General features: G+C 39.7%; 1 protein-coding gene and 1 long non-coding RNA gene across 5 annotated transcripts in view; one reads left to right on the top strand and one right to left on the bottom strand.

The window, feature by feature from the left end:
* VEGFC (vascular endothelial growth factor C) overlaps nt 1-1,221 on the bottom strand; it is an 87,237-nt gene extending 86,016 nt beyond the window's left edge. Inside the window, exon 1 of one of the 2 annotated variants that reach the window (XM_055567468.1) lies at nt 658-1,221. In XM_055567468.1, the coding sequence (XP_055423443.1) occupies nt 658-804 (147 nt within the window). In that variant the 5' untranslated portion in view covers nt 805-1,221. The remainder of the gene's footprint in view (nt 1-657) is intronic. The other variant, XM_055567467.1, reaches the window with a different exon arrangement.
* A 645-nt stretch (nt 1,222-1,866) lies between these two features.
* The window catches only part of LOC129643219 (uncharacterized), a 95,895-nt gene continuing 73,261 nt past the window's right edge, over nt 1,867-24,500 (top strand). The window contains exons 1-3 of one of the 3 annotated variants that reach the window (XR_008710165.1): nt 1,867-2,028; nt 3,008-3,121; nt 4,839-4,972. This is a non-coding gene — a long non-coding RNA (uncharacterized LOC129643219). Of the gene's footprint in view, nt 2,029-2,139; nt 3,122-4,838; nt 4,973-24,500 lie in introns of those variants that run through there. The other 2 variants (XR_008710164.1, XR_008710166.1) reach the window with 2 other exon arrangements.

The raw sequence follows: 24,500 nt of genomic DNA, 5'->3' as shown, positions 1-24,500 counted from the left end.
TTTTCAGGCAAAGAGTTAAACATCTCATTGACAAACAAACAAGAAAATCCACCTTACTTTTCACAGTTCTTGACCACATTTCAGAAATGCAGCGTTTACTAAGTCGAAAAGCCATGCCTGATGGTGATTTGAGATCCTGTTGCATCTCAAGTTTAACCAACTTCTCCAGGTGAATCTGAAGTCTGATGCCCTCAAGCCCAATTACTAATCCCACAGAAGAGGAACACTCCAGAAAAAGCAGCCTCGGATTACTGGTCATCCAAGCCCTCGGAGCTGCTGAGATCCCAACTCACTTGCTAGGGAAGAAAAGAACCCTCCCGGCGGGTTAACCCGGGCTCCAGCACAGCTCGGCTCCCCGGCGGGGACCGCTCTCCAGCCCGTAGGTTATTGGAGCGCGGTCACCAGCCACCTTCCGACTCCTGCACTCGGCGTCAATTGCTTTCCTATTTAGTAACAACTTTCTGTGGAAAAAAAGGAGAAAACTTTTCTCTCAGAAACTCTACACTCAGCTCAGCAACTTTGGATCCAACGCATACAAGGTGAAACACAAGCCCATCCTTTGCACAGGTTCTGGGTCCTCTGAGACCCGAACCCCACCTCCTCCCCGGGGTCCCCACGGTCCCGGAGGCCTCCACGGTCCCCGCAGAGCGCACCTACCTTGTTCTCGCCCGCGTCCGGCTCCGTGTCCGAGAAGCCCAGTCCCGACTCGAAGGCGGCGGCGGCGGCGGGCGCCCGGCGCGGACCGGGGAGCAGCGCAGCGGCCAGCAGGGAACACGCCAGAGAGCAGAAGCCCAGCAAGTGCATGGTGGCCGGGCCACGGGCGCGGGGGCCGGGCGCCCCGGCGAGGCTGCCTCGCGGCTCGGCCCTGTCCCCGAGGGCCGCCCGGGACCCCGCGGAGCCGGGGCGGCGGCAGCGGGTCCGGGCTCGGTGCTCGCGACGCTGCGAGCCGCTCTACCGCCTGCGCCCGCGAGCCGAGGGGTCAGGGCAGCGCCTCACAGGAAACCGGACATCCGAGCGCCCGCGACCGTGGCCCGCGAGGTGAGACGAGGGCGCGGGAGGACGGCGCCCCGCTCGGCTGCTGGGGGAGCGAGGGATAGCCGAACCCAGACGCCCCGCGAGGCTCGCGCCCTGCGGCGCCCCCGGGGCCCGCGAGCCCCCGCCTCCCCCTCCCCGCGGCGGGGCGAGCCGGGTGGCCGGGCGGCGAGAGCGGCGGCGGCGCCGGGCGGCGAGGCCGGGGAACGCGGGGCTGCGCGGCGGCGGCGGCGGGCGCAGGGGCAGGGCATGGCTGACGCGCCCTCTGCCTGCGCTTATGTGAGAGAAAGCGGCCGAGGGAGGGCGCGTGCCGAGCCCGGCCGCCCTCCCCGTGCGCCGGCCTTGGCGGCGTCTCCCGGCGCCCGCGCCGCCTCTCCCCCGCCCCCCGCGGCGCGAGCCCCCCGCGGGGTTGGGGGGGGGGGCGCGGCCGGCGCGCGGGCTCCGAGGCGCCGGGCTCCGGGGGCGCGGGCGCCCCGGCTCCGGTCCAAGTCCCCCTTAGACTGGCCCCCAGCGTCCCCGCTCGAGGGGCAGGGGAGCTCCAGATTCTAGAAGGTGCGAGAAAGTCGGTCCGGGGCGGAGAGCCCGCCGGGCCCCCTGTCTCCCCTCGGCGGGCGACTCGGGGCTCCCCACCCCCCGCGGCCCCCGGGGGATGGGAATGTGGGCGGAGGCTCTGGAGCGGTTGGAAGCCCGGGCCTGTGGCCGGTGGGGCGCGCCTCAGGAGCAGCGCCTGTGGGGAGTGGGTTTGAAGGAGGAAGCAGGACGCGGGAGACACGTGTGAAGCACGTTGTCGGACGTGAAGTCTGCAGAAGCCAACGGCTTCTCCCGGTCGGAAAAGTCAGCACGGGGCAGAGCGCCCTGCCGGCCGGCGCTCACCTTAGCTCACGTGGCCTGAGTGCAGACGCCCCCGGCGCTCAGGGTTTCCTTAGCTCCCCCAAAGTGGGAAAGCCCCACTTTTACCTGGGGCGACGTTGCAATACACAGATCATAAAATCTCAGGTGATGAGACTTTGAGTCCACCCATAAGTTCTGAAACTCCCCTCAAGTAAATCCCTGATTTACTTGAAGCCTCAACTCTCAGTGACCAGGAGTGACCCACCCCACCACCACCCCGCCCTGCGTGGCCGCCCATCGTCGTTAACATTTTGATTCAACGTCACTGACAAGTGTTTTCTTCCACCTATTCATTGCTTTGACTTCTGGACTTGGCTCCATAAATCAAGTCTAACTTCCTTCTGTGAGCTCTTCAAACCACTGATAAATGTCTGTCATAGTAACCCCCCACTGCGCGCCTTTTTTTAAAGACCCCTCAAAGTTCCCTCTTCAACCGCAACCTCATTTTGCGTGTTCTTCAGCTAGTATACTCCCCAGAACGTGACTCAGTACTTAAAAGTATTCCAGCAAGCTTGAGAAAATGGCCTTCCTTGCCCAGATATCCTACGTGTGTTGATGCCGCCTTGGATGGAGTTTACTTTCTGGCAGTCAAATCAGTGTTGAGTCACGTTACACTGAAAATCAACTAAATTTCTCAAGTTTTTTTTTTTTTTATTTTTTATCCATGTACTGCTGTGTAGTCATGTTTCACGGTTCCCTACATTTGTGAAGTCGGTAGACGGTGCCCAAGATTTGAGCTTTGTTGTTTCTCTTATTAGACGCTGCCCTCTCAGAGTTAGTCCATCATTGTAGCTTGTTGAGATATTTGGGAAAGCTGAGCCCACGGCGGTAGTAGTTCTTTCATTATGTTCCCGCTCTTTGCCTTTTTGATTAATTTGCTATGTTTGTCTTCAGATAAAATATCTGAAAGGGAAGAGCTAAGGACAGACCTGGGTGGGATTTAAGTAGATACTGGAGCTTCTTTTTAACCATTCTAGTGATTCTTAACTTTGACTGCACCTGGAATACCAAAAGATTGCAAAACCACACCTGAGTGTGTTTGCACCTGTGTGCACCATCATGAGACTCTACTTAATTGATCTAGGTTAAGATGTGAGCCTCAGGATCCTGTTAGGCAACCAAGTTGAGAATCTCTGGCATCTCCAACTGGAGCCTGGCTTACCCCCCTCAGGGGTGAAATCAACAGAATTGAAATATAGTAAGTATATTATTTGTTTTATTTGAAATAGGGCAATAATCACCGGATTTCCCCGCCCCCCCCCCCCTCGAAAATACTATCTTCCTGCTATGGTTATTAAGTACAGGAAATGCTGGCAAAATGTATACTTGAGAGAAAAAGAAAAAAAAATCCATGATTTCAGAAAACAATCCCACATTAGTCGTTTCAGGGCTTATCTGTTTCCCTGTTTGTATGTTTCGGTTTTGCTTGCTTACCGTATGGAAAATACTTTCTACCACCAGCCCACTTTGAAGTGTAAGAAGTGCATTTTTCCTGGCTTGTGAGTCCTTTATTAGCTTCAGACAGCACCTGTTTAATAACAGGGCTTCTAAATAATGATTTTTCAAAAAGTGCCCCCCAGGGGGAAGAAATTGAGAAGGGGAGTTAGGGAGCAGTGTTCCTGTTGCCCTCTCCCCAGACCCCAGCTGGAGTGACACCTCTTGTCTGATTTAAATATTGGGTTTCTGTTTTGTTTGAAGGCATATAATGATTATAGTATCTTCATTCTGTATTCTCCAGTATCCATTCTGACCATCTTTATTTCTAATTTCAGTTTTTCTTCATTTTTGCTTCTTTAATTTTACTTTGCTGATCTATTTCAAATGTCTTTAGCTGAATGCTTAGACTAAAGTTTGTCTTTTGTCTATTTTCTGATGAACTTATTTAAAAAACGTTTCCATCTAAATTTTGCTTTACATATATATTTGCCACTTTTGTTGTGCTTTCTTTGTTGAGCAGTTGTAAATTTATCTTAATTTCCCTATGACTCTTTTTCTTTACCTTAAAAATTATTTCATTTTTGTACTTTATAGGCTTATGGAATTTTTGTTATTAATTTTAATTTTATTTAATTGTACTATAAATGATATTGATTTTAGAAACTCACTTAAGCTTTCTTTGTGTCTTTGTACATGGTTGATTACTGGAGCTAATTCTTTGTGTGCTCTCTTTTCTTGGATATCAAGTTTGAGCTTATTAATTTTAGTATTCAAATCTTGGTTGGAAGTGAGTTGTTAAAATCTCATTACAATTATTGACTTTATTTTCTGTTTCTGACTGTAATTCTTTCAGTTATTTCTTTATATAATTTGATGCTGTATTGCTAGTCTGAGATGTTCATGATGACATATTTTTAAATCTAATTTTCCTTTAGTGTATAATGTCCAGTTTTGTAACTTCTAATGATTTTATTTGAAATTCTGCTTTCTCTAATATTAAAATCTTAGTCTTTGAGAATTGAGACCATCTGTGATTATGACTTAGATAAAATGATGGACTTACATCAATGTAATTTAATTGTTCCTTCTAGAAAGCTTTAAAGCTTTAGCCTGGGAAAGATAAGATGGTAAACTAATAATTAAGTCCACTCTTACTTCAGGAAATGCCCACAAATCTATATATTGAAGACAGTAATCTCACACTGCCAAACAGCCTGCTTATCAATAACAGTTTGCCGATCAAGACCCTCACTCCCCTATGTCAGCCAACCCTAAACTACTGACTCATGAACTTTGCCAGTCCTACTTAGTTCTCCACTTTTGCAGACCTACTTTATCCTACTTGAGTCCCCAAATCCTACAATTATTCTGTTTCTGACTTAACTCTCTTGAGACACCTTTTTAGGCTCTGTCAGATAGTGTTCTTTCCTAGTGCTGTAAGTTCTACTAAATGAAATGTAACTTTTGTTTGTTTAAAGGTTTGCTGATGATATTTTGAGAAGTTCAACAACCTGGATGTCCTACCAAGATCCTGTTGATACTTCTGTGGCTCCTGAAGCCCAGGACCTTTAATTCAGAAACAGGGAAAACAACTGAGGCCTTTGGTGATGGGGTAAGTCTCACAGTGAATCTCAGTTCCAATTTCTCTTCATTAGGCTTCCAGATGCTAAGTGTATTGTGTCCCTTTATATCCCTTTTCAGGAATGCTTTGATCAAATTTGAAAGCAGTGTATCCCTGGTGGAAAGCTGCCTGTTACTAACAACATTGCTTTTTGTCACTGCTCTTCATTATTTCCTGTTGTTGGTTGATAGCAGGCAGTTCACGTTCAGACCGTGTGTTCCACCCCAAGGAGGACAAACTGAACACTGTGCTATATCAGCATTGTTGAGAAAATTGCCCTGTATAAGCATCACCTCAAAAGTTCTTGGTGGGAGTCGGGGTTGAGTCGAGTTCAGTCCAGTCCAGTCGAGGTGGGTTGAGTTGAGTTGCATAGCCATCATTGCTGCTGTGTCAGCCAGTAGAGAGTAAAGCATGTCTGCCTTGCTGCTGCGAATGACGAATATTTGCGTTCTTAACTGCTCTCCGCATTTTATTCCAGCTTGACTGCTTGTCTGTCTTGGGTTCAGCAAACAGTTTGCACAGTGAAATACAGCTAGACAGTTGGCGTAGTTGGGAATGAACAGCAGGACAGTAGGGTTCTGAGGGTAGCAAAAAGTTGTGTGACTTTGTGTTTCCAACCTGGAGAATTTCAACCTCCCTTTCCATGAACGGAGGCACTCATTGTCCTGGGATAGTTCCTGGAGGACTTTGTGCATCCTTGATGTTTACTCAGAAGTCCTATCGTCCTTGTCAGTTCCAATCCTCATGAAAAGCAGAGAAAGTCAGTGGTATTTTTAAGTTCAAATGAGGACTCACTGACTCTCATCATAAAAGCACGTCACAGGTCTTTGTTTAAGGTTGTGTATTTCTCCCCCAGTTTTGGGGCTCCACCTTGAAGATGTGACAAAACTCTGCAAGGGCTTCCTGCAGTATAACTAGTTTTATCACCATCAGGTATGAGTTGCATTTCCTTCATATTCTCGAAGTAGCTTCTACATGCCCTAAGAAACAGAGACTTTGTCATCTGGAAAAGACACCATGAAAAGAAAAAAAAAGGCCTAGGACCCACAATGGAAGGGAACTGTCAGGTAATTTTGACTGCTACAATAGTAGATAAACTTGAGAAAGTGAAAACCTACATTCGTGTGCCCCAGCTATAAAAGACACAGGGTTTAACTCACTGACAACAGAATTAACATACCTTTAGGACATTTAAAATGAGAAATTCTTAAGAACTTTTTAGAAACAGGTGGTCTCTGGATGGAAAGAACTTCCACCACTGAGCTTTGTGTCAGGACGGAGTTTGCAAGATATGACCAGCTTCCACCCAAGCCTATAGAATTAGAATTCGATGACTGTGGCTCTGTTTGCATCTGCATGCTTGCTTTCTTAACCTGTTTTTCCTTAACTATTTTCTTACACGATTGTAGCCTTAAGGTTCTGAGTAGTTAACCAGCCACTGTTATTTCTTAGGGCTTCCCTGGTGGCTCAGATAGTAAAGAATCTGCCTGTAATGTGGATGACCAGTGGAATATCAGAGTCTCTAACTTTAATATTATTTCCTCTCTCTTTAGTTCTTCCTTGCTATGACTCACATACTGGAGAACGTGCATGCATGTTTTGTCCAAAACAACAACAACAAAAATAAAATTCTTTGTTTTTTAAAAAACTTTTCTGGGGGCTCAACAGTAAAGAATCTACCTGTAGTGCAGGAGACCTGAGTTCGATCCCTAGGTCAGGAAGATCCCCTGGAGAAGGAAATGGCATCCTGCTCCAGTATTTTTGCCTAGGAAATCCCATGAACAGAGAAACCTGGCAGGCTACAGTCCATGGAGTTGCAAAGAGTTGGACATGACTAAGCGACTAAGCAACAACATAGTTGATTTACAATGCTATGTTAGTTTCTGCTGGACAACAAAGTGAATCAGTTATACATATACTTACTCTTTTGAACTTTCTTTTTCCATTTAGGCCATTACAGAGTACTGAGTAGAGTTCCTGGTGCTATACAATAGGTCCTTATTAGTTACTAAAGCTCTGTGCTTTGCATACATTTCCCTGTGAGGGCCAGCCAGCTAGTGGCAGTCTTTTGTTAGGAAGTATTTGGTTTTATCCATAATTGTACTCAACCACAAATTTGCTTTTTGTGTGAAAGAGAACACTACAGCACAGGTAACCAAAATTAAAAACTCCTTAGAAAGAAAGGTTTCTGCCTCCATTGAAAGCACGCTCAGGGTCCATTTCTCAGAGATAACGTCTATAAACAAACTTTCATGGAAGAAAGACTCAGAAAGGGAATCAGTAACAGATGGTTTATATTTAAGACCTGCCTCACATTTACAGATCTTACACAGAAGGCTTACTGTGGAGGTAACCCTTGACTGCCTGACAGTCTACCCTGAGTGACCCTTGGTGAATCTCTCTTTTCCACATGGCGCTAATATGAATAGTATATTAGTTAATACATATATAAAGAGGGGCTTCCCAGGTGGCACTAATGGTAAGGACTCCACTGAGCAAGGCAGTAGACATGAGAGGAGTCAGACATGACTGAAGCAACTTAGCATGCATGTACGCATAAAGAACTTAGTAATAGTTGGCATTTAATAATCCCTCACTAAATTTTGGATGGAGCATGAATAATAGTTACAAATTAATGTATAAATTATTATGTCATGTCTGATATATTTATCTTGATTTCTTTTTATATTTATTATATTTTTTCTGTTCTTCCACTCATGTGTTAAGATGATTGTTAAAATAGATATAAAATTCTAACAAGCACCATTGTTTCTTAAGCAATTTGAAAATGTTCTTCTGTGGTACTCCTCCATCAAATGTTGCTACCAAGAAGTCTGAGAATAATAATTTTTTATAGCTGTAAAATGCCTATTAACATGCCTGACTGTATTTTTATGTGTCTCACATATTTTAGTATATTTAGTACTTCTAATAATCTTATTACATAGAAATTATTATTATGATATTTATATAGATGAGGAAACTGAGCTGTGGAGAAGTTACATATCTTGTCTAATTTTAGAGCTAGAGCTAGTGTTGGCCAGACCCTGGATTCAAAGACCTGTGGCTCTAGCATCTAGAATATCGAGCACTACATCCTACTGCCTCCTAAAGAATGTTGTTCGATGTTTTGACTGGTAACATGATCTGCCATTTATTCTTGTGAAATTTTAAAATGCTTTCTTTGTCTTTGATGTGACTCAGTCCAGTTCAGTTTATCACTCAGTTGTGTCTGACTCTTTGCAAGCCCATGGACTGAGCACACCAGGCCTCCCTGTCCATCATCAACTCCTGGAGCTTGCTCAAACTCATGTCCATCGAGTTGGTGATGCCATTCAACCACCTCATCCTCTGGCATGCCCTTCTCTTCCCGCCTTCAATCTTTCCCAGCATCAGGGTCTTTTGCAATGATTCTAAGTTCTTTGCATCAGGTGGCCAAAGTATTGGAGCTTCAGCTTCAGCATCAGTCCTTCCAATGAATATTCAGGACTGATTTCTTTTGGATGGACTGGTTGGATCTCCTTGCAGTCCAAAGGACTCTCAAGAGTCTTCTCCAGCACCACAGTTCAAAAGCATCATTTCTTCTGTGCTCAGCTTTCTTTATATATAGTCCAACTCTCACATCTATACGTGACTACTGGAAAAACCATAGCTCTGACTAGAGAGACCCTTGTCAGCAAAGTAATGTCTCTGCTTCTTAATATGCTCTCTAGATTGGTCATAGCTTTTGTTCCAAGGGGCAAGCATCTTTTAATTTCATGGCTGCAGGTCACCATCTGCAGTGGTTTTGGAGCCCAAGAAAATAAAGTCTGTCACTGTTTCCATTGTTTCCTCATCTGTTTGCCATGAAGTGATGGGACCAGATGCCATGATCTTTGCTTTTTGAATGTTGAGTTTTAAGCCAGCTTTTTCACTCTGCTCTTTAACATTCAACAAGAGGCTCTTTAGTTCCTCTTCACTTTCTGCCATAAGGGTGGTGTCATCTGCATATCTGAGGTTATTGATATTTCTCCCAGCAATCCTGATTCTAGCTTGTGCTTCATCCAGTCCAGCATTTCTGATAATGTACTCTGTATATAAGTTAAATAAGCAGGGTGACAGTATATAGCCTTGACATAATCCTTTCCCAATTTGGAACCAGTCTGTTCTGTGTTCAGTTCTAACTGTTGCTTCTTGACTTGCATACAGATTTCTGAGGAGGCAGGTCAGGTGGTCTGGTATTCCCATATCTTGAAGAATTTTCCAGTTTGTTGTAATCCACCAAGTCAAAGCCTTTGGCATAGTCAATAAAGCAGAAGTAGATGTTTTTCTGGAACTCAGTTGATTTTACAGTGATCCAGTAGTTGCTGGCAATTTGATCTCTGGTTCCTCTGCCTTTTCTAAATCCAACTTGAACATCTGGAAGTTCTCAGTTCACATACTGTTGAAGCCTGGCTTGGAGAATTTTGAGCGCTACTTTGCTAGTGTGTAAGATGATGGAAATTGTGTTATAGTTTGAACATTCTTTGGCATTGCCTTTCTTTGGGATTGGAATGAAAACTGACCTTTTTCAGTCCTGTGACCACTGCTGAGTTTTCCAAATTTGCTGGCATATTGAGTGCAGCACTTTCACAGCATCATCTTTCAGGATTTGAAATAGCTCATCTGGAATTCCATCACCTCCACTAGCTTTGTTCCTAATGATGCTTCCTAAGGCCCACTTGACTTTCCATTTCAGGATATCTGGCTCTAGGTGAGTGATCACACCATCGTGATTATCTGGGTCATGAAGCTCTTTTTTTGTACAGTTCTTCTGTGTATTCTTGCCGCCTCTTCTTAATATCTTCTGCTTCTGTTAGGTCCATACCATTTCTGTCCTTTATCGAGCCCATCTTTGCATGAAATGTTCCCTTGGTATCTCTGATTTTCTTGAAGAGATCTCTAGTCTTTCCCATTCAATTGTTTTCTTCTATTTCTTTGCATTGATCACTGAGGAAGGCTTTCTTATCTCCTCTTGCTATTCTTTGGAACTCTGCATTTAGATGCTTATATCTTTCCCTTTCTTCTTTGCCTTTAGCTTCTCTTCTTTTCTCAGCTATTTTTAAGGCGTCCTCAGACAACCATTTTGCCTTTTTGCATTTCTTTTTCTTGGGAATGATCTTGATCACTGCCTCCTGTACAGTGTCACAAAGCTCCATGCATAGTTCTTCAGGCACTCTGTCTATCAGATCTAATCCCTTGAATCTATTTCTCACTTCCACTGTATAGTCATAAGGGATTTAATTTGGTCATACCTGAATGGTCTAATGGTTTTCCCTTCTTTCTTCAATTTAAGTCTGAATTTTGCAAGAAGGAGTTAATGATCTGAGCCACAGTCAGACCCCGGTTTTCTTTTTGCTGACTATATAGAGCTTCTCCATCTTCAGCTGCAAAGAATATAATCCGTCTGATTTCAGTAGTGACCATCTAGTGATGTCCATGTGTAGACCTTGGGCATAGACTTGAATTACTGTGATATTGACTTGTTTGCCTTGGAAACGAACAGAGATCATTCTGTCAGTTTTGGGATTGCACCCAAGTACTGCATTTCAGACTCTTGGTGACTATGAGGCCTACTCCATTTCTTCTAAGGGTTTCTTGCCCGCAGTAGTAGATATAATGGTCATCTGAATTAAATTCACCCATTCAGGTTTTTTTTAGTTCACTGATTCCTAAAATGTGGATGTTCACTCTTGCCATCTCCTGTTTGATTACTTCCAGTTTACCTTGATTAATGGACCTAACATTCCAGGTTCCTATGTAGCATTGTTCTTTACAGCATCGGAGTTTACTTCCATCACCAGTCACATCCACAATAGGTGTTGTTTTTCCTTTGGCTCTGTCTCTTCATTCTTTCTGGAGCTATTTCTCCACTCTTCAGTAGCAGAGTGGGTACTTACTGACCTGGGGAGTTCATCTTTTAGTGTCATATCTTTTTGCCTTTTCATACTGTTTATCGGGTTGATATGACTAGAATTTTGCAATAATATATCCATTGTGATTTATTTATCACTTCTTTGCACACTTTGGGATCTTTCAGTCTGAGTTCATGTTTGCTTATGTGTGTTTGTGTGTGATTGTTGATGTTATTCAGTGACTTAGTCGTGTCCAACTCTTTTAGACCTTTTGGACTGTAGCACTCCAGGTTTCCCTGTCCTTCACCATCTCCTGGAGCTTGCTCAAACTCATGTCTGTTGAGTTGGTGATGCCATCCAGCCATCTCATCCTCTGTTGTCCCCTTCTCCTCCTGCCTTCAGTCTTGCCCAGCATCAGGGTCTTCTTCAGTGAGTTGGCTCTTTGCATCCCATGGCCAAAGTATTGTGTGTGATATATCTGTGAAATTATAGGTCACATGTCTTCAAATACCTTATGAAAACTGATACATTGTCTCCTTATATTTTTCTAGAACTTATTGTCTATAGACATTGACATTTTTACCTTTATTTTCATATGTGTTAACTTTTCTTGTATTCATTCCACCTATTCATCCTGGAATCCCTGTCCTTGTGCATTCTAGAACTTTTCATATGATTTGAAACACGTCTCATTGTTTATATCAATGATTCTTCTGTTTCTATGTATATATACATACATAATTTTTCTGCCATAGTATACGTTTTATAATTCACTTTTTTGACATTTTTCTGTGCTTATTAAAGTATTTTGAAATTCTACCTCTCACCAATTGTGATTGTATACATCCTACTTTCACACTCACTAGCGAATATTGGAAAATCAGTTATTGAATATGATGTTATGATAGAGAACATTTTGATTGACTTTTTAAAAACATAGTTTATAAGCATGAATAATGTAATCATTATAATTAGCACATTATTGGGTTTAATTATTAAATAATTAATTTTATTAATTATTATAATATTATTTAAATAATTACATTATTATTATTAAACCCAATAATTATTAAACCCACAACTGATTAGAACAGTTGTTGGTCATGCTACTGTTTTAAAATATCCATGTTCTTATGTAATTGGTTTCAAACTGCTTCCTGTGGGAAGCAGTTTCTTTCACAATATTATCACCGCCCCACCTTTCAAGCTTTATTTCCAGTTACTTTCCTTTTATGTGTCCTATTTGCCTAGACTGCTTTAAGAATTTTCATTCTCCAATCACAATAGATAAACTATCTCAGATATGGGAATTTTTTTTTAATGCCATTTCCATGGTAGGAACAATTCTTTTGTTAAGGTCATGGTCAAATGTTCCTTTCTAATCCATCAATGAATTCTTTTCTCCTTTTGTCTCTGAGCACTCAAATATAAATTTTAACTTTTGTTTTGTATTTCGTCACCTACATGCATGTTTATCTCTTTGTGTGCTTACTTCTTAGGGGTATTTTCTCACTGATGAGCATATGGCCTGGGCTATTATAAACATTTCATAAATGCTTGAACAATGAGTATGTCTCTTATTTCTCTGATTAACAAAAGCACAGTTGTTTCTTCTCATTGTCTTTCTTCTTTGCTCCTCCTTCCCATCATTATTCTCCACCTTCTTCTCCAAATCACACTCTGATAAAAATTATATTTGCCCCTGTCTTACTTAGTCCTTGTGTTTAACTTTAACCAGTTTAAATGTAGGAACTGAATCTCACTCATCATTTTCTTCCTTGTAGCATTAGTGCAGTGGTGTGTTGAATGTAATTAAAATTAAGCAAGTAATTTTAAACAAAAATTTATCTGTTTATCTATTGATTGATTCATTTATTATTTTGACAGGTTTTTTGAAATATAAGTAACATACTATAAATGGCACATCTAAACTATGCACGTAATAGAAACCATGCAGTATGTACTCTTTGGGGTCTGATCTCAGCATGGTTATTTTGAGATTCATCCATGTTGTTGAATACATGTAAAGTTCACTCCTTTCATTGCTGATTAGTATTCTGTGGTGTGGACAGAGACACCACTCCTTTGTCCCTTCACCTGCTGATGAACATTTGTGTTCCAGTTTTTGGCTGTTACAAGGAAAGTTTTTACGAACATTCATATTCAGATCTTAGTATGACAAGAGGACAAAGCTCTCATGAGATGATCAATATGGTTTTTCTTTTTTAGCTGCTTAATATGGTGAGTAACACTGATTAGTTTTTAGGTGTTAAACTCACTTTTTGCTGCTGAATAACCCCAAGAGTTTGTATAGAATTGGTTTTTTTTTTCTTTCTTTAATGTTTGGTAGAATTAACAGTTGAAGCATCTGGACCTTGAGTGTTCTTTGTGGTACGATTTTTAACTATGAATTCAATTTCTTTAGTAGATGTAGGTCTATTCAGATTATTGATTTATTTTTGAATGAGTTTTGGTAGTTTTTACCTTTCAAGGATTTCTTTCATTTCACTTAAGTTGTAACACATTCACTGACATAACATTTTTCATGTCATATTTTTCCTTTTTAAATATGTATCATCTATCATGATGGACTCATTCCTGATATTAATAGCTTACACTTTTCTTTTCTTTTTCCTGATCCGGCTGGCTAGAGGCTAATCAATTTCATTGATTGTTTCAAAGAACCAACATTTTATTTCATTGATTTCTCTCAATTTTTTGTATTCTATTCCATAGATAACTACTCTTCATTATTTTCTTCCATCTAGGTTGGGTTTAATGCATTAAAAAAAATTTCCTAAGGTAACAGATGTCCTTGATTTGAGATTTGTCTTTCATAATATAAAATTTTAGTGCTGTAATTTTCTAAGTACTATGTTAACCATCTACCACAAATTTTAATAGGTAGTGCTTTAACTTTCTTACAATGAAAGTTACTTTCTAATTTGTCTTTTGATTTCTTCTTTGACACATGTTATTTATAATTGTGTTTTATAATTTCCAAATATTTTCAGATGTTCTGGAGTTCCTTCTATTATATCTAACTTACATTATGAACAGAGAACATACTATGACTTGAATCTTTTTAAATTTAATAAGCCTTGTTTCTCTGGCTCAGAATGTGATCTACTCAGGTAAATGCTCCATATGCACTTTAAAAGAATACATATATAATTTTTTGTGGTAGGGTGGAATTGTCTATAAATGTCAATTCAGTCAAGTTGATTGATGGTGTTGTTCAGTTGTTCTGTATCACTTCTGATTTTTGGTCTACATGTTCTATCAGTTATTGAGAGAGGAGCACTAGTACCTCCAGATGGGTTTGTCCATTTCTCCTTTGCAGTTGCATCAGTTTTTTTCATATATTTTTAATCTCTCTTGTGTATGTTATATTTTATTCAAAAAAAGGATCTTTTTGAGAGTGAAAAGGGGCTCTGATAATAATTACACTGTAACAATAGACATAAATCTCAATTGTCCTGGAAATACTGGTACATTTATTCAATCTACTTAAAAAGTGGCAGAGATCTGTTTTTTCTGATGTAATATGAGTCTGTAGGTGAGAAGTACTGGACTCATGTGGTGGCTGCACTTCCACCAAGGTCAGAGCTGCTCGGTCTCTCTGCTTTGCTCTCTGTCTCAAGGCTCCTATCTCAAGGTTGTCCTTTTGCTCTTAAGATAAGAGCTTGAATTTCATGCTCAAAGCCCTGGATTTCTCATTCTCACTGGTCATTAAATTACAAAGTTCTGCATATTTTCTTTACCCAAACTAGTGCACTGAACAAGAAAGATTCACAGTGTATAATTAGAAATCCCTATTATTTTTTTTACTAGTATCTGCTTAAACTTATTGCTGGCAGTTGCATGAAAATTAAGCCAGTGTCAACGAGTTTTCTGATCATTGTTAGACAATAGTCTTCTAATTTCTTCTAGACATAGAAACAGTCTGAATTTTGTAATTTATTACTCTAATTCAGTTTCATAATCATATCTGAAAAAGAGTTCCTGTCTTTGTTAAAATTGCAGCCTTCCTCCACTACTGGTCCTGTTGCAGTCTCACTACCAGTGGCAGGAAAGGGGTGGATAGAGTTGCTCTATGTTGCTGCTCCTCAGCCCCTGTCTTGCTAGCTGCAGTTTTTGATACTTTGAAGTCAAGGTAGGGAAAGGGAAAGGAAAAGAAGAGGGGTATGGGGAGCGAAGGAAGAAAATCAGCTCTTGATTTTTACTAGCCTGATAGCCTACCTGCAGTATTCTCTGAGCTTGGCCGATGTGCAGAGCAGATCCCTTGTACCGATGCAGGTGTTACACCTGCAGTTTGCCTGAACTGCATGAATTTATTACCTTTCCAGCTGACAGCTTTAACTTAGTTCTCAGCCAGATCCTGTAGTGCCCCGTAGGAATTCACAGTGATGCAATAACAGCATTATATTTCTGCTTTTAAATCTGTACTACAGTGCTGAAAATGGAATGGAAGAGTTTATGAGCAAATAAGAGTCAGGATACGATAATGAGAGTTCAGTCAAGATAGGCTATAAGTCGAACTGTGATGGTAGAAACAGAAATGGAAATAGCTGGATTCATTCAAAAAAGTTAAAGTTTATAGAACTTTGTATTTTCTTGGACATAAGAATGAGCAACAAGAAAGTTTTAGAGCTAAATCTCAGGTTTGGGCTTTTATGATTGGATTGATGATGGTACATACAGCAAAATATGAAAGCTGAGTAGGGTCTGGTATATGCAGGAAGATTACAAGTTCCATGTTGGATCCATGGAATTTTGGTTACCCGTGATTCATCCACGTGGAAATGATGAATATTAGTGAGAATGCGAGATGAGATCCCAGAAGAGAAGCCTGGGCTGGAAATATACATTTGTGAGTCAGCAGTGTGTGATCATTAACACTGGGAGGTGAAAGTGACCACCTCCAGAGAAAGTATTACGTGTGAATGGAAAAGTCTGCGACCAAGTGCAGGTGGTCAGATCAGATCAGTCGCTCAGTCGTGTCCGACTCTTTGCAACCCCATGAATCGCAGCATGCCAGGCCTCCCTGTCGATCACCAACTCCTGGAGTTCCCTGAGACTCACGTCCATCGAGTCAGTGATGCCATCCAGCCATCTCATCCTCTGTCATCCCCTTCTCCTCCTGCCCCCAATCCCTCCCAGCATCAGAGTCTTTTCCAATGAGTCAACTCTTGGCATGAGGTGGCCAAAGTATTGGAGTTTCAGCTTTAGCATCATTCCTTCCAAAGAAATCCCAGGGCTGATCTCCTTCAGAATGGACTGGTTGGATCTCCTTGCAGTCCAAGTGACTCTCAAGAGGCTTCTCCAACACCACAGTTCAAAAAGTGCAGGTGGACGCTATGGTAAAAAATCAAGAGGAGGAAGAGCCTACAAAGGAGCACAGGGAGTGGCCTCTAAGTTAGATGGAGAGCTAGGAGATGGGGTTGTCACAAAGGTCAACAGAAGAGAGTGTATTAAGATAGAGGTATCCACTAGCAGTCAAAGGCTGGCAGGAGAGTAAGTAAGGTGGGCTCTGAGCATTGTGCACTGGAACACTCTGCTGACTGATGGAAACATTTTGGTGTAAAGTTGGAAGTCCAAGGCTTGTTCCAGTAGGTTGAGAAGACAGAAGGAAACAAGGAGATAGACACAGTGAGTGTAGAAGATGTTTTGAAAAATGTGCAGAGGAAGGGTAAGAGAGAGTTCAGGGGTAACCAGAGTAGGAGCTAAGGTCAAATTTTGCTACATTAGTCTTTAATGAAATATTATGTATGTGTTAGAATCATGTTGTCAGTGAATCTGGAATTTTCATGGACAAATTTTCAGGATAAAATAGAAATAAAATAAGACTGTCATATATACAGTCATATACCACACAATCAACAGTTTGTTGAGTCTAAAGAGGCAGGGCCTCACATGCGGAGGAACCTCAGATAGAAAGGGCCGACCGTAAAGTTACAGGGCTGCTCTGCAGGCTGGCATCCCAACCACCACATCGTTCAAGGGTGAGGACTGTGTAACTAACGTGGAGATGACTAGTATATGGGAAGGTGTGTGTAGGCTATGTGCAAATATGAAGTTCCTTTATTTAATATATAACAGTCTGGAGCATCCATGGATTTTGGGACCTCAGCTTCCTGGAACCAATCTCCTTCAGCTACTCGGGAATGACTGCAATTTTTAAATGGCATTTCTTGAATCCAGTCCCAAGATTTTATTACCCAAAATTATTAATGAAAATTCCTTCTTTCTTTTCATCTTTCCTTTTCCCTCCCTTCCTCCTTCTTATCTTCTTTCTTCTATAACTAGTCTCTTATCTATCTCCGTATGCCACACATTTAGATAAACATTCATCTATCCATCTATTATCTGGTTTTCTCCCAGGGGAAAGGGTAGGGGATAGATTGGGAGTTTGGGGTTGATATGTGCATACTAATATACAATATTGAAAATAGATAATCAACAAGGACCTACTGTAGAATACAGGGAACTCTGCTCTATATTCCGTAATAACCTGAATGAGAAAAAAATTTTAAAAAGGAAGGAAATGTTTATATGTATAAGTGAATCACTGTGCTGTACACCTGAAACTAAAACAACATTGTTAATCAACTATGCTCCAATATAAAGAAAATTTTGTTTTCATTTCTCTTTTTTGCTACAGAATTTATGTCAGTTTGTAGTAGTGCAACAGTATATAGGTTTAAGTCAATTAACAGATTAATAAGCTTAGGAAAATATAATGAAGAAGGACTAAAGAGTAAAGAATAAAAATATGTGAATAAATGTCACATATAGCTGAATTACTGTCAGTGATCATTATTTGTAGTCAGTCAAATAGTCAAGTGGCTGTTTATGTATAAATACAACCTTAAATTCATTACAGAATATATTTAACCATTTTTTCACAGGTTATTTTTGGGGTTTTGTTTTAAAGAAAACAAGATTATTTTAGGAATTTCAATATAACAAAATGGCATGCACACAAATATATAGTTGTTTTAGAATTGGAATGATTTCATCCATAGTTGTTATGTTTTAGGATACAGATAAGCTGCAAAGGAAATAACAGGAAATGCCTCTTTTCTGAACGAACACTGTAAAATACTACAGATAACATCACTTGCCATTTGCGTTGAATAGGTCCTTTAGAGTTGACAGCGTACATGAACAATTACAGTGTACTTTATTTTTCCTACAGTAATCTATTGTTTAGTAAAATAACATTTATTTTGAGAGAAATTCACATAACATTGTCATGTTTAAAAATGATCATATCTAAGAAGACATTAATAATTCTGCATTCGGAATATCTGTAAACTAGTTTAAGCAAGTCATGCTGGCAAATGAAAATCCCTTTCAGATTATTGATTGGCAGAAAATATGGCATGAGTTTCTTAATTTTGAATTAATCTTTTAAGCTTGTGCCTTTTCACTTCTTTTCCATGTATAATCTGAGCTCCTAAATTCATCTAGATAGAATGAAAGAACACGTTGTGGACAGAAGTACAGGTGGAAACTATAGATGTCACAGGCACAGAGTCTGGGAAAGCCTATATTCAAATCATTTTGAAATTAAGATACATAAATACTTTGCCTCAGAAACAACCTTGATAAGCTTTTTTCATCACCATCTTTGAGAAAAATTGTTTCTTACATTTGTCTAAAATAGTTTATCAACATCTCAAAGTAAATTTCACCTTGAATCTTCATTCATAGACACTCCTTTAAAGAAAGTTTACTCAACTTACTCTTAATTGCCAGGATAGCTTATATTCAGCTTCTTGTTAATTATAGTCTCTTGAATGAATTATTTTAGTTGATCCTTCTATATCTTTATTGGGTCTTTATTTTTTATTTTTTGTATTTATGGCTTATATCACTTAAACTTTTACAAGTTAATTCAAAACTGATCCTACTATTTTCATACTGACCAGAGCAACTTTTATTTCTAATAAGACAGTAACTCTGTTGAGACTTTAAGTCTCTCTAGGACAGTGGATTTCAAAGTAGAGTCCCCAGACCAACAGCAACAGCATCACCTGAAATCTTCTTAGAAAAGATTTCTTCTTAGAAGTAGATGCTCTCAGCCCAGCTCCAGAAGTCTACTAACTCAGCAACTCCTGGAGTGGGGCCCAGCAGTCTTGAACAAATCTCAGAGGTGAATCTGATGGACAGTGAAGTTTGAAAACCACTGATTTAAAAATCCCAACATTCAAGATAAACCCCAGACCAGTTATATCAGAAACTCTAGGGGTGGGGATTGAATATCAGTGTTCCTTAAAATACTCCCTTGTCATTTATGTGCAGCTTTGATTAAGAATCACTACTCCGGGAGGTAATTCCCTAAGTCTGAAATACTGCACTTCTGATCATATGATGTATCTGTGTTCCTGTTTGCTCAATATCCTCTGTACCCAGTGAATGACAGGAGCTCTTGTTATATAGGTCAAGGAAATGTACTAGCATGTTCAGACAGTTGAAACAGTAAAGCTTAGAAGGAGAAAATACTCAGAACCTGTTAATTTTAATGATCACTTTGGGATCAGTACCTGTCATCAGATCACTTTTGCTTTTGATACCCAAATCAGTCCCCAGATTCTACCTCCTACTTCTCTGATTTCCTCTTCTCCTTTCCAAAACCTGTATGAATTCTATTCCTGCTTATCTTTTTACCCGTAGGTTTTACTCTATAAATTCCTTTATCCATACTATTAGTCTTTCAAAAATTCATATTGGCTTATGTTTCTGTTTTGCTTAAATCCCGTCAGCAGCTCTTCATCAGAGATAAAAATGCATGTGTATCTGTTTTTCCATAGATTGCTCTCCAGCATGGCCAGTCTTCTAAGGATATTAAATCACTTGCAATTCTTTGAATAAGCTTTGCCTTTGATAATGTATAGCACATTTTTTATTTCTAATAGGTATTTCTTTAATGAATGAGTAAGGCCACCATTTAGTGTATTACAATATAAACATTGGGGGTTTTAGCTTCTGGTAACTATGGATTAAGCCAGCTGCAGATAACAATTATACAATCTGTCTCATTCCCTTACTCCCTCAAAACTTCCAACTATTTGAAGTCACTGAGCACACTGCCAAAATAAAGTGGAAACTGGAGGAGTATCTACTTTCCAAAGACAAAATGAAACAAACCTACACTATAAGAAATACTAATAGAAGCTTGTTAGGCTAGAAGGAAATTAAACAACAGATAGAACTTGGCTCTAGGAATGAATGGCAATCACCAGAACTATAAATATGTAATTAAGTATTTTTTTAAAATTAAAAATCTGTAAATGCTCACCCATATTCTTATTCTTAGACAAAGCAATAATTGTAATATATTGAGGCATTTATAATGTGGATAGTTGTAGCATATTTAACAAGGAAAACACAAAGAGCAAATGAAAATATAACTGTACTATAGCAAGCTTCCTTTATTTTATATGAAGTAGTACAGTATTAACACTAGGTAGATTGTGTTCATTTAAAGATGTATACTGTAAACTCAAGAGCAACTACTTTTAAAAATGCAAGTTCAGTTCAGTCGCTCAGTCGTGTCCGACTCTTTGCGACCCCATGAATTGCAGCACACCAGGCTTCCCTGTCCATCACCAACTCCTGGAAATCACTCAGACTCACGTCCATCGAGTCAGTGATGCCATCCAGCCATCTCATCCTCTGTCGTCCCCTTCTCCTCCTGCCCCCAATCCCTTCCAGCATCAGAGTCTTTTCCAATGAGTCAACTCTTTGCATGAGGTGGCCAAAGTACTGGAGTTTCAGCTTTAGCATCATTCCTTCCAAAGAAATGCCAGGGCTGATCTCCTTCAGAATGGACTGGTTGGATCTCCTTGCAGTCCAAGGGACTCTCAAGAGTCTTCTCCAACACCACAGTTCAAAAGCATCAATTCTTCGGCGCTCAGCTTTCTTCACAGTCCAACTCTCACATCCATACATGACCACAGGAAAAACCATAGCCTTGACTAGACGAACCTTTGTTGGCAAAGTAATGTCTCTGCTTTTGAACATGCTATCTAGGTTGATCATAACTTTCCTTCCAAGGAGTAAGTGTCTTTTAATTTCATGACTGCAGTCACCATCTGCAGTGATTTTGGAGCCCCAAAAAATAAAGTCTGACACTGTTTCCACTGTTTCTCCATCTATTTCCCATGAAGTGATGGGACCAGATGCAAAGGTGCACTTAAATACCAATGTAGAAATCAAAATGAAATACTAAAAAATAATTTAATTATCACAAAAGAAGCCAGAAAATGAGGAACTGAGGAGCAGAAATCAAATAAGATCAAAAGAAAACAAATAGTAAAATGGCAGATCTAAATCAAATCAGAATAATAATTATATTAAAAGTAAATGATTAAATATTCCAGTTAAAAGGCAACAATTTTCTGACTGATTAAAGAAGCAAGACCCAACTATATGTTGTCTATAAGAGACATACTTTAATTATAAAAACACAAACAGGTTAAAATTAGAATTTAAAAGAAAAAATGCCATGCAGAATCCAGTAATAAGAAATCCAGAGTGATTGTATTGTATTAAATGTGGGAGAAAAACACTTCTAAACAACAAGTTTTGCCAAAGGTAAAGAGGGATATTGATAAAATTAGCGATATATCAGGAAAACATATGTTATACATATATGTGATACTAATAACAGAGATTCAAAATACATGAAGGAAAAACTAACAAGATGAAATACAAATAGATAAATCCACAGCTATTTTTGGGAACTCCAATACCACCTTTTCAGTAGAACAAGGAGACAAAAAAATTCCATAATGATATATAGGATGTGAATTACACCATTACTCATATTGGCCTAATTGATGCTACTAATCATGTTTATTAATCATATATGTGTGTGTGTGTGTGTGTGTATATGCTGAGCCCTAAAATTTGCCCTAATACATTTCAGTTAATTCTCAAAAATTGAAACCTTCCAGGGTATATTTTTTGGCTGTGATAGAATTAGATTAGACATCATTAACAGTCTGATATCTTAAAGTAAAAAAAGCCAAACTATCTGGTTATTTTAGAAGGAATACATTTCAGAATAACTCATGAGTCAAAGAGAAAATTAAAGGAGTAATTAGGAAATTATTTGTTGTTAGGAGAATGGATAAAAAAATTTTTTAGAATGTTTGTATGATGACATTCTACTTATTAAAAATGAACTACTGATAAATGGAACAGTATGCATCATTACTGTGGAAAATTCTGAGAGAGATGGGAATACCAGACCACCTGACCTGCCTCTTGAGAAACCTGTATGCAGGTCAGGAAGCAACAGTTAGAACTGGACATGGAACAACAGACTGGTTCCAAATATGAAAAGGAGTTCGTCAAGGCTGTCTATTGTCACCCTGTTTATTTAACTTATATGCAGAGTACATCATGAGAAACGCTGGGCTGGATGAAGCACAAGCTGGAATCAAGATTGCCAGGAGAAATATCAAAATAACCTCAGATATGCAGATGACACCACCCTTATGGCAGGAAGCCAACAGGAACTAAAAAGCGTCTTGATGAAAGTGAAAGAGGAGAGTGAAGAAGTTGGCTTAAAGCTCAACATTCAGAAAACTAAGATCATGGCATCCGGTCCCGTCACTTCATGGCAAATAGATGGGGAAACAGTGAAAACAGTGGCTGACTTTATTTTTCTGGGCTCCAAAATCACTGCAGATGATGGTTGCAGCCATGAAATTAAAAAGATGCTTACTCCTTGAAAGGAAAGTTATGACCAACCTAGACAGCATATTAAAAAGTAGAGACATTACTTTGTCAACAAAGGTTCGTCTAGTCAAGGCTATGGTTTTTCCAGTGGTCATGTATGGATGTGAGAGTTGGACTATAAAGAAAGCTGAGTGCTGAAGAATTGATGCTTTTGAACTGTGATGTTGGAGAAGACTCTTGAGAGTCCCTTGAGAGATCAAAATCAGTCCATCCTAAAGGAGATCAGTCCTGGGTGTTCACTGGAAGGACTGATGTTGAAGCTGAAACCCCAATACTTTGGCCACCTGATGCGAAGAGCTGATTCTTTTGAAAAGACCCTGGTTCTGGGAAAGATTGAGAGCAGGAGGAGAAGGGGACGACAGAGGATGAGATGGTTGGATGGCATCACTGACTCAATGGACATTGTTTTGGGTGAACTCTGGGAGTTGTTGATGGACAGGGAGGCCTGGCATGCTGCCAGGGGTCGCAAAGAGCGATTGAGCAACTGAACTGAACTGAATCATTATCTGAAGTCATTATCTTGAGCACTCTTTGAATGAAGGAACCTAGTGTGAAATAATTTTGAAAAAAATTATATTTAATTTATATGAAATTCTAGAACAAGTAAAACTAAGCAGAAAAATTTTAGAACAATGTCCTTGGCAGTGGGGGCAAGGAAATAACATTTTATTGACAAATGGAATGTTCTGTATCATGTTGGGTCTGGGTTGCATAGCTGTATTCATTTGTCAAATCTTGCTGCGAAGATTCCAGTGCCTTTTTGTGTATCTTATGCCCAAATTAGACCCATAATAATACTATGAATATGAATAGTCCTTATTCATACCCACAAAGTGATTGTCATTATCATTATTATTGTTGATAGTATGAGTGGAAAGTAGGAAATCAATCAAGGTATAGATGTAAGAAAGACAGTTCTATAATTATTGCAGCTGAGTAATGGAAGATGGAAATTCACTACATTTTTTTGTATGCATATGATATTTTCTGTAATTTAAAGTAAGAGAAAACATAAACAATGATCATCTCAGACATTTTGAACACCATTCAGTAATTAGATCATGAGAAAGGTATTCTCAAAATCAACACGAGGAAACATTAATGGTCCTTTTTCTCTAAATTTCTTCTCTGAATATTTTTCTGTTTTGTTTCAGGAAGCTGTTTTGTTACTAGGGATTTGAAGTAAAATTCTCAGTGGTAACAATAAAAAATAAAATTAATAACCTAAGGATTAGCTGTCCATAATTATTATGTTGATACAGTCCAGAATAGACCACATACATATTGTATATAGATCCATCTTTGCTTCACTCAACATTTTATAAAGTTAATCTGACCCTTGGGGATGTTCTGGAGTAAACTTTTTTCCCATTTTTGTGGAGACTAGTATATGATACAGAAACATTACATTGTGAATGGTTATGTAAGAATTACTGAATTTATATCCATCAGTCAAGCTGGGGGCTTCATTCTATTATAAAAGTGAATTAGATTACACTGACTTTGTTGTTCCTCACAATTTATAATGATTGCTGCCCAGTATATAATTCTATTAAAGATCATATAAAATTGAATCTATAATTTCTGTTTCTAAAATTTGAGAGTATATTTTATGGTTTTTGATTTCTAGTGTTTTAGCCACAATCACTATTTGATACCTTTTAACTCAGGGACTGAATTGTAAAGTTACCTGTCAATGACCCACCTTAGGCACAGGATGGAATCAAAAAATAATTTGGCATGAAGTAGTACCAGGGAAGACCAATGGGTCTTCATTTCATGATACAATGAGTCATGATCGTTATTTGTCACTTTCCCCTTTTCTCTGCACTTTGTATTTCTTTTGCCCTCACGTAGCATGCCAGCTGGTCAGAATTTGTTCAGTTCAG

Source organism: Bubalus kerabau, chromosome 2 (genome assembly GCF_029407905.1).
Source record: "Bubalus kerabau isolate K-KA32 ecotype Philippines breed swamp buffalo chromosome 2, PCC_UOA_SB_1v2, whole genome shotgun sequence".
Lineage (NCBI taxonomy): Eukaryota > Metazoa > Chordata > Mammalia > Artiodactyla > Bovidae > Bubalus > Bubalus kerabau.
The sequence above is the reverse complement of the archived record's forward strand: the minus strand, read 5'-3'. Positions and strand labels throughout refer to the sequence as shown.